The 14274-nt window shown below is 40.3% G+C and overlaps 1 protein-coding gene across 1 annotated transcript in view; it reads right to left on the reverse strand.

The window, feature by feature from the left end:
• Nucleotides 1–10826: 10826 nt before the first annotated feature.
• Nucleotides 10827–14274, reverse strand: part of robo2 (roundabout, axon guidance receptor, homolog 2) — a gene marked incomplete at its 5' end in the record, with an annotated part of 151589 nt that continues 148141 nt past the window's right edge. Inside the window, one exon of the mRNA XM_079272037.1 lies at nucleotides 10827–13798. Coding sequence (XP_079128163.1) covers nucleotides 13797–13798 — 2 coding nt within the window. The 3' untranslated portion in view covers nucleotides 10827–13796. The remainder of the gene's footprint in view (nucleotides 13799–14274) is intronic.

Raw genomic sequence — 14274 nt, forward strand, 5'->3', positions numbered from 1 at the left:
GCACAGGAAGGAGAAAGGAAGTAAAATGATCAGCAGAGTCCGAACCATGAGGGAATTGTTGTTGTAGTTTAAGTTGCTATTAAGTGTCGGTAAGCTGGTAGAATCCAGTGTGCTTATTGTGTAGTTTGTGGAAGAGGAGCTGTGGAAGTATTTGATGAGGGATATGTCTGGCTGCCTCTGCCATTGTTCGGCACAGTTGAGAATCATTTATCACAATAGAAGCACCTGGTGTTCAGAAAAAGCTTCAACAGAGCAGGAGCTGGAACACCACAACCGGAGCGTCTCAGCTAACAAAGAGTGTGAAAAATAGCAACATCTTTCTCCACATCTATCCCTGTTCCCCCTCACATCTCTCCCTCCATCTCAGCCCCCCCCCCCCCCCATTTCTCTGCTGATTTTAACATGCCTCCATCTCCTCATGTTAATTTGCCGCTTCAGTGACACGCATCATTGGGGGAGTCATTTCTAATAACCCCTGCCAGCCCCCGTACAAGTGCCTTTGAGTCATGCACTGAGATGTCATTCAAATTATTAAGCATAATGGTAACAATGATGCATTTCTAAAGCCTTACTTCCTTCCTGACATGAATGCTGGTTCGCGCAAACACGGCCAACAAAATACTCCAACGTTCTCCCTCCCCCTTCTTCCTCACCGATGAACCCCATGTCCCCATCTCTTCTTTTTGTGGAAGAGCACGTACTGAGCTGCTGGGTTGAATCATTTCATTTCCCGAGCGTTTTGCCACGAGAAAAATCGTTTTATTTCTGAAGGATCTCGGCATGTTACAGCCTCCTCAGTGTCACCGTCTTATCACGTCAGGATGCGGGGCCTCCCCTTTGAAAGGGTTTCAAGGTAAGAGGGTTAGAGGTTTATTTAGCTTCTTTTCCCTGAACTGAGTCAAAGTAGAGTAATTATTCATTCATGCAGGGCCGTCAGGGATGATGTGCGGATGACATTTCTCCCCTCCGCTGCTTTGTTGTTGCAGATCCAAGGTAGAAAGGATTGTCAGAGCCTAACATCTGCTGTTTTCTCCCTTAGCCTCAGCTCGGTACAACACATCTCAGTAGCTGAGAAAAACAACTGAACAGAGCTACTGGGATCCTCATTCTCTCATTTAACAGACTTACGGGTGTAGTAATACATGCGAGGCAGATGGCAAGAGGAAAATATGCCCACACAACAATGTTTAATATTATTTGACTTATGTTTTTTTGTTTTGTTTTTAGCAACACAAGGCCAGGTGTAAGCTTGTAGGTTGCTGCGGCAATCCACAGCTTCTAAAAATCTTCTGGCCTAAAAGCACACAACTCACTGTCATTTGCTGAGAGTTACAATCTGATAGAGAAACAGTTTTTATGTTAGTTCATGTATACTTTCCAATTTCCTAAACATGGCATCTACTGCCTGCCCGATGCCGAGGTGTTCCGGATTAAAAAAGCAGAAAGCAGATGCCTCTGAAATAAAGACAATTAAACCGGCAGCTGCTCCATCTGCTATTGTCCGTGACCGAAGTAATGAGTGGGGGGGAAAAAAGTCAAAGAGGAATTGTGAGAAGGTGTGCAGGTACATCTTAAGCATCATCAAAAACTCCAAGGACTTGCTCAAGTTTTGTAACCTATATAAAATGTATGCTACAGCCTATAGACTAACCAAAGATGACATTTAACTGGAGGGAACCAAAACAGATTATAGATGCAGGATAACATGAAATATCCCTTTTAAATAATCTCCAACATTATCCCTTCCCCCTCCACCTCTCCCTCGCCCGCCTCCTGTGTGGCCTGAGCTGGAGAAGATAAGTGGTTGGGCAGCGTGTGTCGACCGTGACCTTGCCCATCTTGGGGCGATTAACCGATTACGCCTCAAAGAGTGGTGACATTCATGCTTGTAGTCCTCATTGGCAGTAGATGAAGAAGACAGAGTGTTATCAGCAAGAAAACACCAAGGTCTCCTCTTCACCAGTTTGCTCCGTTTCAAATGCTGCTACAGCACATCAAGGTTATAAAATGTTATACAAAAATAAAGAAAAAAGTTCTTGAAAATTATTAAATAATGTGTGCAGCACACTGTAAGAGCTTTGATTGGATTAAATCAGCTTCTCTTCTAAAGTTGAAGTTTATTATTCGGCAGTGCCATTGAAAACAGCCACAGCCTTGTAACATTCAAAAGGTGAGGGCATGTTTCTCTGCAAGTCCTTGGCAACGACTTCTATCTGCAAAGCTCTGCCCACCACACGTGTTTAAGTGCTACTGTGTGAAAGCCATGAGCATGCACACATGTATTAAATCGATAACAATTATTTCTGGCCCGCTTCATAAATCCAGAGACAAAACGCTGCTTCTTCTATTGTCGGTGTGGTTTTCAAGCAGAAGGCCGAGAGCGGGTTTAGAAATGCTTCTTTTGTTGAAGACAATATTTGAAGGACATGTGGGGGAAACGTGCAGTTCAGAAAAAACATTTCTGAATCTAGTTTTTTTACTGGATGTACTCTTTTAGTCTGTTGGCTAAACACTCCAGGGCATATATGATCATATATCAAAGAATATCTCTCGCTTCTGGTGATTTATAGAACACAAACATTAGTTAACGTGAGGCTTTCTGTTTTTATTTCCATCACTTAATACTGCATAATCCAGTCCCAGATACTGCTGGACCCAGCCTTTAATTAACGAGAGTCAGACAAGGTTTTGGGGCTGTCTCCCACTGTGTTCGTTAACACACATCATTAATCAAGGAGGGGGTTCCCATTAAGCAGGTCACTCAGGATCATGCTAAACAATTAAGCTTTGATTAAGAGATTGTTCATCAAGGAGTCCCACAGGAACAGGATACCGCGCAACAAAAGCTCTGTACTCAAACACTGGTACACCCCGTCAGTGTATGACAATTGTACTTAGATGAAAACATCTCGTGGCACACACACACACACACACACACACACACACACAATTCAAGTCAGCAAAGTAAAATCATCCATACAGTAGTTTCTTTTCAGCAGCCTTCACCATTATTATACATGGCAGTCAATTACTGTGTATTTCTGCCAACAGAGTTTTCTTTTCTCTTGAATAAAATCACTCTGCTTTCACGAACATCCCTGCTCTCAGCTTGTATGAAGTCCCTTTTGAAAAGAGTGCAAGGTGAAATGTAATGCCCGCTCACACCCCCACTGTAGGAAATTTGGGTTTAGAAGTGTGTTTTAAGAAATTATAATAGAAGTGATTAATTATATTAATTAATTCATAATTAAGAAATCATAATTAGAAGTGTTTTGGAAATACATAATTAGAATAATCATAATTGTAGAAGTGTTTTAGGATTTGTAGTTAGAAGTGTATCTTTGTAGAATTTGTAGCACCTTCATATCTATGTGAAACTTTTGCCAAAAGTTGCAAATCCTTTTTATTTAGAGTAAGGCTTAGGGACAGAGAGATTTCTAGACAGGCGGACACAGAAGGAGCATCACCCGAGCCAGGGGTCCTAGCCAGTCGAAGTTAGCCAATAGGAATTGAGATAGACAGTATGGGAGGGGGTTTCAAACTGTAGGAAAGGCTTCGGAAAGTTGTTCGTTCTTCTTGCTTCGCCCATTGTCTCCATGCTGAGGTGCGAGTGAATGGCTTTTCCGCGGATCATGTTATATTTTATATTCTGTTAGTAGTGTACTTCATTGTGTAATTGTATTAGCTTCAGTAGGATTAAATTCTTTTTAATGGTAAACCAGTTTTTGGTTGATTTATTAAGAAGCGACGCTACTGTAAACTTCAGTACCGCGTGTTCTCCGGCCTTCACTCTCTGTGGGGAAGATTCAAGCCTCCACACCACCCCCTCTCCATCCATCCATCCAGACAGAGAGAAACATCGCAATAACTTGCAAACAAAAAAAGTACAAAACTTACAAGGTTCCGAAAGTTGTGTCGTCTACACACAATGGACTTAAAGTACAGTATTGAGTTGCAGGTCATCTATGTTTTGGCACTGTAGTTACGCGTGGAAGAAAATCAGGCAATAGATTTGAAATGTAAAAATATGCTTCTGGACGTGTTTGTGTGCGTATTGAGCAAATTCAGTTTTCTATCGTTAGTTGATGGATAACATGCAATCACTCCACTTGTTACTTTCTATGAAAGAGCATCGTCACTGACTAGTGGCTTTATGTATCCAAGCCATGCACCTAGATTGTGTTTTGTGCCCAAGCTGGGTATTTAGATAAGACAGTATTAGAGCTCAATCAATCAATCAACAGAAAATTAATCAGCAACTATTCTAATAGTTTAATAGATAGTCAATCAATAGTTTTAGTAATCTTTCAGTTTTTCAAACATTTGCTGGTTCCAGTTTCTCCAAAGGGACAATTGACTGCTTTTATCGGTCTTTGGGTTTTAGATTGTTGGCTGGACAAAACATTTAAAGACGTCATCTTGGGCTCTGGCTCTAATAGAAGGGATTAATTAATCAAGAAAATGTGTTGTCTGATTCATCAACAAGGAAAACAATCAGTTGAAGCCCTAATAAAGACAGATGTTCCACCTTGGCCTTGCATACTATTCTCAACATTAAGCAGTAACACAGTCAATATGATTCCTCCGCAATGTCATTCAGGACTCAGTAGCACTGGGATAGTAGTCTTAGTAAAGAAGAACAGTACCCAGACCCGTCTGTTTTGTGGCACAAAGCTGAATATATGGAAATAACGTCGTGTTTTCATCCAAACAGGTGGAAAATTATGTGGTTTATGGAGCCATTTATCAAATGTGGAGCTATGAAGGAAATATAGAGAGAGATAATGGCTGAGACAGAGAGGGGGGGGGGGGCGGAAGAGGGTGTAAGAGGGATGAAATGCTAATTTTTGGCACTTGTCCCCAGCTGGTCTAGATGTTTGACATGTGTGATGAATGGTGTTGCATTGGTACTGCTGCCCTCTCACCTCCACTCATTGTCACCAGTCCAAAGACAAAGGGGAGGAGACGCATGAGGGGGGGAGAAATCCTGCAACACGGGCAATAGATGTTTCCTTTCATCAACACACACACACACAGCAGCTCCCTTCTCCAAGCACAAACACACTGGTACAGACATCCAAGCACACACGCAGCTCGCTCGCTCACATCCCGATAACTTGCATGTTATTGCAGTATGCATTTGCTGAGCAAAGCTTATTTCCTCCAGCCTGGCGAACCAGTTTTCTGCTCTCTCCACAGACCCTCTCCGCCAACTGTCTGATGCAACAATTACACAGCCGTATGAAAGCACAGGCTTCTGGGAGTATGCAGAGACACAGCTACATCTTCGCAAACTGCATATTTGCTACAAATTCTGGCGGAGGTGAGAAATGAGGAAGAGTGAGCACTGGTAAACATTTGGAAATAAAGGATGAGCGTGGAGATGGAAAGTTGCTTTGTTGGCAAGGAGCAGAGCAGTCATTACTCCTCCTGCCTCCCAGGCCCAGACAGAGGAAGAGGTGTGAAATGGGAGCAGTTCCTGCCTCGTCTGCACCGATGGGTTTGTTTAAAGGGTCAGGGTAGTTCGCTGAACCGTTCCGATGAATAGGAATACAAAAAAAAACTCCCAACCATTCCAAAGAAATATCATGAAATGAGTTGTGCAAACAAATCATTCTTTGACTCTGTGTGGGGTTGTTATCTCTGCCAGGAGAGTCATGCGATAGATCAGTTGTGTGTGCACGTCCGTGTCCGTCCATTGCTAATCTTACATTTTGGGTGCCCAGTTACTGTGCGGTTGCATGCTCAAGGACCTCTCTGGGTTGCAGGAACTCACACCGTCTCAAAACACCTTTTATTCCAAACCCCGCCAAACTATGACAAGAAGTTGAAAGTGGTGAATTATCATTATGAGTGACTTGAAAATTTTTTTTTTTTATTATGATAGGAAGTAAAAAAAAAAAAAAAAAAAAAAGATTTTTTTTAAATGGATGAAAGAACAAAATTACACACACTGTTGCTATATTTGTATTTACTTATCCTCGATGCAGGGGGACCTTATGATTACCTTATTTAAGATTGTTTGGTTTTAATCTGTGATGCAATAAAAAATGTGTTACTTTCCAAAAGGTAAAGTGATTACAGTATGTTTAGTACCATTTAAAGAGTTTTAAGCATGTGATGATTATTGGGATAATATTGTGAAGTGTAATTATTTTGGCCAGTGATAATTGTGACATGAACTTTTCATCGTGTCCCATGGCTAATCTGCACTCAACTGAGCGCACGTTAAAGGTTATGCATTTGAGCCTATAATACAGACGTAATTTCTCATGTCAAAGAAAATAGTTTGTAATTGGGGCAATAATGGGATTTAGAGAAACGGCTCTTAACAGCTAGATTTCTGTCGAATAATGTCTTGGCCATGTGAATGATAGATAATTGTTTCAAACAGGGCTTTCACATGTGTGCACATATGCTTGACAAACACTTCAGAAGGAGGAGGTTTTTTTTTATTCAGACACGAGCACAATATGGAAAAGATGTGCACTCTTCAGCTACAGAGCATGCTCTCCCACTGTACCATCAGTTAAAACGCTCCGATAGATAAACAAGTACATAAATAAACTATCTCATACAAATACACCCAACTTGGTTCAAAAGTAAGGATTGGGCTTGGGGGGAGAAATTTGCTGTTTGATTTTACATAAACATGTTTTCCAAATGGAGGAGAGCCAAGAATAACGCAGCTAAAGGGAGGAATTACAAGCTTATCAGAGGAGAGTCCAAACAGAGAACTAAAAAGGAGTAATTGCTGAAATTTATGAGGAACTGACTAAGACTGTTGAGACCGTGCTCAATTTGTCAGCTTTACATGCTTTATTATTCATTAATGCCAACTTATTCTCTAGTTTGACACATTTAAGAACAAGGGATAACCTTTAAATCTTAAACCATCATTCAGGAGAGACATTACACCTAATGCCACCACAAAGGAATCGCACAACAAGATTCACGGGCCCGTACAATGACATTCCTCATTTGTCCAAAACACAAATGTAGGACTTTAAAAAAAGTGCTCACATTTACAAAATAATGAGTAAGAAATTGAAGAAAAGAAAAAAAAAAAAAAAAAAAAGTACAGCAAATTTCCATGAGACATGTAAAAAAGACCAAACCGAAGTAGTTTATTTCATATGTACCCGAATTCCACCCTATTTTAAATGTGCATCAGGACTGACTACAGGCCTGTCACCCTGACCTCTGTGGTCACGAAGTCTTTTCATCGCCTTGTCCTGTCCACCTCAAAACCCTCAGCCACTCCTGGAACCCCCTGCAGCCAGCAGGTCTGTAGACGCCACAGTCAACATGGCCCTTCACTTCATCCTCCAGCATCTGGACTCCCCAGGAACCTACCCCAGGATCCTGTTTGTGGACTTCAGCTCTGCCTTTAACACCATCATCCCGTCTCTGCTGCATGACAAGCTCTCCCAGCTGCACGTGCCCAACTCCTCCTGCAAGTGGATCACAGACTTCCTGTCTGACAGGAAGCAGCATGTGAAGCTGGGAAAACTTGTCTCAAGCGGGCATGAAGGATTGTTGCCGGCCCCCCTCACCCTGGACATAAACTGTTCGAGTCCCTTCCCTCTGGCAGGAGGCTGCGGTCCATCAGGACCACGACCTCACACCACATGAACAGTTTCTTCCCATCTGCAGTTGGGTTCATCAACAAAGCCTGGGACCCCCACTGACTCGGACTCTTACATCCCCAGGACAATTTCCTACTGTTACACATCCTTTCTGTTAAAATACACTTGCCACTTTTATAACATACGGTTATCAGTTTGTTTATCATATATTATTGTAATTTTAATATTTTTAAATTCTGTCTCGATCTTCATTGTTATGCACCATTCACCAAGTAAAATTCCTTGTATGTGTAAAGTACTTGGCAAACAGTTCTGATTCTGACGTTGACACAATAAAAGACGCATCACCTTTGGTTGGTACTGTACTTGGCACATATAAGACCGTGTGACCATTTGTCTTTCTCCATTCCATATACTGCATACGGGGACCCACTGCAGGAAACAGAGCACATATAGCTTCTCTTGCAGAACAACAATTAAAGTAGTAATTTAAATCAGTTCTCACCATTTCCAAACAACAACACCGGCTTTCCCATTTTAAGCATTCAAAGACATGCATGCATGAAAGGCAGAAAAAACATTCCCATACCTCATACTGGGCTATTTCAGCATTCAGGAATAACACACTTTGTTGGAAACAAAGGCACAACTTTTGTATATGTCCAAAACATTCCTATGACAAGACATATGTTGATGAACTGATAGTTCAGGTTTTTTTCCCCTCACACGTGTAATTCCAGCAAGCGGCTTTACACAAACTACAAATAATCTTTTCCCCGTGCAGAACATGAACGGGCACAGATGAACACAGAGGAACCCATCCTCCTATATGAAACTCTTACATTTTACCAGGAAAGTATGCCAGACACTAGCCATATGTAGCCAGAGGTCGAATAAAAAAAAGTCAGAATAATACATAGCTACCTGCTGTGTATGTGTCGTGGGCCACATTTCACTCACAACCTAACAAACTATGTCAACACCGGATATGAAAACAGACAGCCCTGTGAGTCGCGTTAGTATTTTCAGCCAACACTGAATGGAGCCTGACAAACTGTTAGTTAAACCTTTAGCTTACACCTGTCATGAACGTACAATAACGTAGATAGCTGTCTTACCATGCTCCTGTCACAATTAGGCTTTGTCTTCTGTGTTCTGTGTGTCTTTGTGTAGCTCCACACCCTCCTCACTCTACCTGTCAGCCACTCACTCAGCATCAGCCTAACTCCCTTCACCTGCCTCTGATCACTAATCAAGCACTCCCTCCTCATCAGCGCAACTCCCCGCACCTGTTTAAGCCACGATTTAAACCCCTGACTCTCAGTCACTCTCTGCCATTGTCATGTTCCCGATTTCCCCTCTAGTCTCGTCTGTGGATTCCCTGTTGTGTTTCTGTATGTTTCCTGTTTTGACGTCATCGTTCATTAAATACCTGCTTCACTCTACTTCTGGTCTTCTCTGCACTTGAGTCCTCCACCACACCCCGTGACAGTTCCAGGTGTCATTCCATCACCAAGCTCTGAACACTAACGTTACTCGACATCTGTGTTGAAGGGAATGATAGGCTGATTAAAAGTTTCATTTAGTATTGTTCGCCACACATTTATGCCCTTAAATCCTTAAAAGTGTTCTCAGTTGAGAAATCAGTGAAACTTTTTGAGTTTAAAGGTGAGCACACTATATTATCAGGGCTGTTGGAAAAACACAGATTTGGACCAAAATATTTGTCAGTGGTGTAAAGTTGTAGTTTCTTCCAAATATCTTGCCTCAAACAAAGCAAATTAGCAATATTATACAAGAAAGGTCCCCGAATTGAATCAGATGCATTGCAGTTATATGATTTGCATTGTAATCCTATGTGTACCATAAATGAGATGCTACTTATGCTAGCTTTTCGAGAAAGGGGCTAAATAATGCTCCAAAGTTAGCTCAATTTGGTCAAGAGATAAACTGGCATGGGCATTTTCAAAGGGGTCCCTTGACCTCTCACCTCTAGATATCTGAATGAGTTTAATGGGTACCCATGAGGTTTACAGGTATGCCCACTTTATACTAATCCCATTCAGTTTTGTGCAAAGACTGCATGATGCATACATGTGTTATTCTGCCTATTCTAAAATGGTGTATTTGAATATTTCTGAATTCCCAGTGTGGAATTGCATTAATCTGGTATATCTGGAAAGCTGAGACTCTTGTGGATTTAATGATCACAATTGTATTCATGTGTTATGACGTTAGTCCATAGTAACCATTTTATTGTAGTAGGACCATTGTTTGATGATCTGAACTTGATGTCACTGTATAAAGTGACCTCTGGGATAATCAGGTCCTCATTCAACTTTACAACCACAGACTAGAGACCGAGAGGGTATTCAGAGGATGAATGGCTTTCTGAGCAATTTCCAGAACACAAGTGCTCATAATCTAACAGCTGAAAGGAAAGCTAATAGAGTGGTCTGAAATGGTTACGTGGTGCACAAAATCTGTGTATCAAATGTTAGCAACACTTAATGAAACAGAAGTGAGCATAAGAATGGCAATCATATACTTCCATCAAGCACTTACACACTCTAATCTTTCAACAGTTGAATAGCAAGTATGGAAGATAAAGAACAAACTTTTTTTGTTAATTTATATTTGTACATAATGCTGACATAGAAGCTGTTCTTAATTTATAAACTGTATATCCAGTTTTGCATTTCTTTCACTAGTTATTTTACTGTGAGCTCCGTGGAGCCTGTCTCAGTGATACAGGAGATTTGGATTTGTGTTTGAAGCTGCTCCTCTAGAAGGATCAAGGTTGGGATTGGTTTGACATAAAAAGCACAGCTGAGTCAGGAGCTCGTTCACAATCACAGATTAGGCTACACATCTCTAGTGCACACACAGCACAAAATGACTACACACATGTTGTTGCTGGGTCAAATACTATCAAGATATCAGAGGAAGCATGCTTTTGGACAAGCAGACACACTTGCCATTTGTCATGTTGTCTTGGCTAGAGTAAAAGGAAGCAGTCTACACAAATATTACAGCTAAGAGACGTTTTTACTTCTTTGTTCTCTTTTTGGCTTGTTATTTCCCCCTGAAAACAGTCTCTCTATCTACCCATAAAACAAACATCATTTTAGGCAATATCATTTTTCAAAAATATTTTATTTGATATTGATCCAGGTACAAGGAAATAAAAGAACATGGATTTATCTTACAGAACATGGGAATGAGACTGTAAAAGTTTTATTTTCTTGATCCACTCTCTTCTTGGACAAGGACATGCAAGTGAATACAGAAAGTGGTTTACAGGAGAAAAAAAAGCAGATGTACTGTAGAAATGGCATTGGATCGGAGTCTCACCTCACCCCATACTGTACAGAAAGACTTCACCCAACAACTTTCTCTTTTTTGTCATAATTTTTAATCTTTTATAGCAAAAAGGCAACACACAGATAGGCTACAAAGAATCAACAATATTGAGAAAATGAACAAAAGAGAGGGAAAGCCAAAGTACTTTCATCCTTCCAAAAAGACATTTTATCTATTGTCTTGACAAGCTAATTGTGAGCGTTTTTTGCTCCTTGTGTTTGGTAATGTTTTAAGTCGCTTTAGTTTTGACATGAGAGGAGCAGTGCGGTGAACATGCAGGACGAAGAGTGACTCAGATGACTACTGACCCGGCATTCCACCGTGCTGTGAGCACAGTGTGCCTATCATCTCCTTATGGCCTCGCTGCTCGGCTCTGACAGCAAACTTTACAAGGAACGGAAAAAAAACACATATTATATTCCACCAATCTTTATGCATATTTCACAATATACTTTTATTATCATTTTTAATAAATACAAAACGACACTGTGATTCAAAAGAAGACAATGAGTATTAAAGAGACACTAAAACGCATTAGACATTAGAAATATCAATCTTAATTTGGTATGTTCTTTTACTGACATCTTGTCTTAAGGTGGATGAACCAGCACATTATACTCAGAATCAAAATCCACAGCAGAAAAAGAAAAGAGGGGACGACAGAATCGGACGTGAGAGAGGGATATTCTTGTCAATGAAAATGGAATGGCATAATCAAGTGGAGATGCGTATGGATATATACACATATATACACATACATAAACACCACCAGAATGTAAAATAACCTGAGATACTCTTTGCACCTCATTTCCAGAACACTGGCCACTGGGTGGATGATATAAAATGACGATGGCATGACAACAGTACAACAGCATCTGACGGCCTTTAGTTTCCACCCCCCTTTTATCAACATTAGCAGTACAAAAAAAAGACAAAACAGTCAGTTAACCACAAAAATCCTGAATAATAATATTGAAAACATTGTTGTAAGCAGCGTTTTGGAGTCCATAAAAGGCATACAAAGAAACAAGCGTTTCATTAAAAAAGGACAACCAATGAAAAAGTTGTCTCAAAAGACAAAAGAATTGAGATTCAGAGGCTGAGAAGTCGGAAGCGGCAGATGATAAGTGTGTGTTTTATGGCGGTCGGGCAGAATGAAAGTGTTCTGCTCCACACTGTGGCTGTAGACATGGGCCTGCTAGTTACTGTTCAAGGCTTTTCTCCATTGTCACTTTATGGGATCAAACAGTGACTCTAAGCTACGTTGTAAACCGTACACACAGACCTTTTCCTCTCAAAGTTATCGACACAAGCCTGTGCTGACCAGAGTCTAACGGTAACTGAGGCACCAACCTTTAAAGCAACAACTACTTTAATAGATTACCTCATTTTAACAGCACTCAGCTGGCCCAACAGGTAATTGTGTTGCTTTCTTGGATGATAACTGTACCACAAATATGACGAACATAAAACAGGAAGTGCTTTAAAAAGCAAACAACATTAAAATGTTGGAACATAAAACTCTAAATATAAAAGGTGTAAACAAATTATACTCCACTGATGTTTTCGGCAGGTTTGGGAGTATCATTGCTACTCATCCCACAAAAAACTCCTTGGTGATGTCTGCTGGCCTATTAAGGCTACAGAAGGATTATACATCTGCGTCTGTAAGTGCTATGACTGAAGTACAGCACGAGGACAGATTCCACGGATTCTTCCTCCCTTTTGGCTGTTTTATAGTTTGTGTGCTGTTATACTCAACGAGGAGCGTGTACTCAGTGTAGGAAAAGTATTTAGGCAGTTAATCATGAAAACTTTACTTGGAAAAGATTTGAAAAGATAAAAAATAAACTCCCTCAGTCTGTTTCGGAAGACAGGGCAATGCCCGGAGTTGCCCAAAACATCGACCACTGAATGTTTCTTTAATCAAACTATTGATTTAGACAGCTAATTGGAAATTAAATAATCAACTCGGTCACCTACAGTAATACAGTATCCTCTGTGTACAATTCTCCCAGCCTCATATCTGCCCTTCAGACCCTCGGGAACCTTGTCTGTTTGCCACCCAATTAGTCTCAACCATGGAAATGAGTGCCTTTTTTGTTGCTGTCTGTTAACAAAGCCGTACTCTTTAATATCTCTCTGTACATTAGTATATCATTTTCTTCTCTTTACTTTACAGTACAGAAGCTCCTCTTCACATATTATTCCGGTTCTTCATGTCAGCAGGAGCTATGTTTTTGTGCTTATCACCAAAAATTGCAGTGCAAAAACAATAATTACTAATAATAATAATAATAATAATAATGATAATAATTAATGGTACGTATTAACAAACAATGGATTATAAAACAATTATTTATGGCACAATAGCCACTCAATTCACATATAATACAAATAACCAGATAAAAACCAACTGTTTCTGTGTATGGAAATTAAAAGCTCAAACTGAATTAGGCTTGCATAGCGATGCAACAGCAAGTTAAAGAATATATTTACAGGAAACTAAATTCCCTTTTTTCCCCGAGGGAATTTACCAGAAAATTTGCTCTTGTACAGATGTTTTCTTTTTTTCTTTTTTTTTGTTTGCTTGCCTTTTTCTAACAAAAAGAAAATTACAGTAAGGTAGGAGGTGGAAAATATTTTCTTCAGGACGAAAAACATAGTGAGATGTACAGTATGTCTGTGTCTATACATCACATTTACAGTTCTGTGACACTGCGTTTCTACTGCAATCCTTCCCTCCGAGAACACACAAGGACAAAGTTCATTGCCCCGACAAGGAGGGCCTCATTCTTTCAAGGAGAGACCAGGGTGTTTCCAGTTCACATCCCAGGCAGATCACTCTGTGGGAGGAAAGGGACAAAGAAAAAGAGAAAATGTCAGGTTTGTTTAGAAAATGTAAAAACATATTTTGGGTAACTGCTTAGCTTAGCATAAATCTGAATAAGAATCAACTCTATTGGGCAAGTTTGTTGAGGCATGCAAGAAATTGAACTCATTTGCATACTTAACAACATTTTAAAGGACAGACATACAGCTTAAGAAAGATACTTTATCAAGCCAAACAAATATTAGCTTAAGACTATATGACTGGAAAACAGCTAGCCTGAGTCTGTCTGAAGCTAAAAATATACGGCTATCAACACCTCTAAACCTCACTAAACGTAGCATAAATAAGTTACAGCTTCATGGGGAGTTGTTTGCCGTAACGACTCATCTAACAGCCAGTTGTAGTGACCTCCCGAAGTCTTGCTGTCACAGTGGCTTTTTTTTCACGATACATATGCAGTGCCTTATATTGTAAGACACTGCCGTAAAA

This window comes from Melanostigma gelatinosum (assembly GCF_949748355.1).
Source record: "Melanostigma gelatinosum genome assembly, chromosome: 7".
Taxonomy (NCBI): Eukaryota; Metazoa; Chordata; class Actinopteri; order Perciformes; family Zoarcidae; genus Melanostigma; species Melanostigma gelatinosum.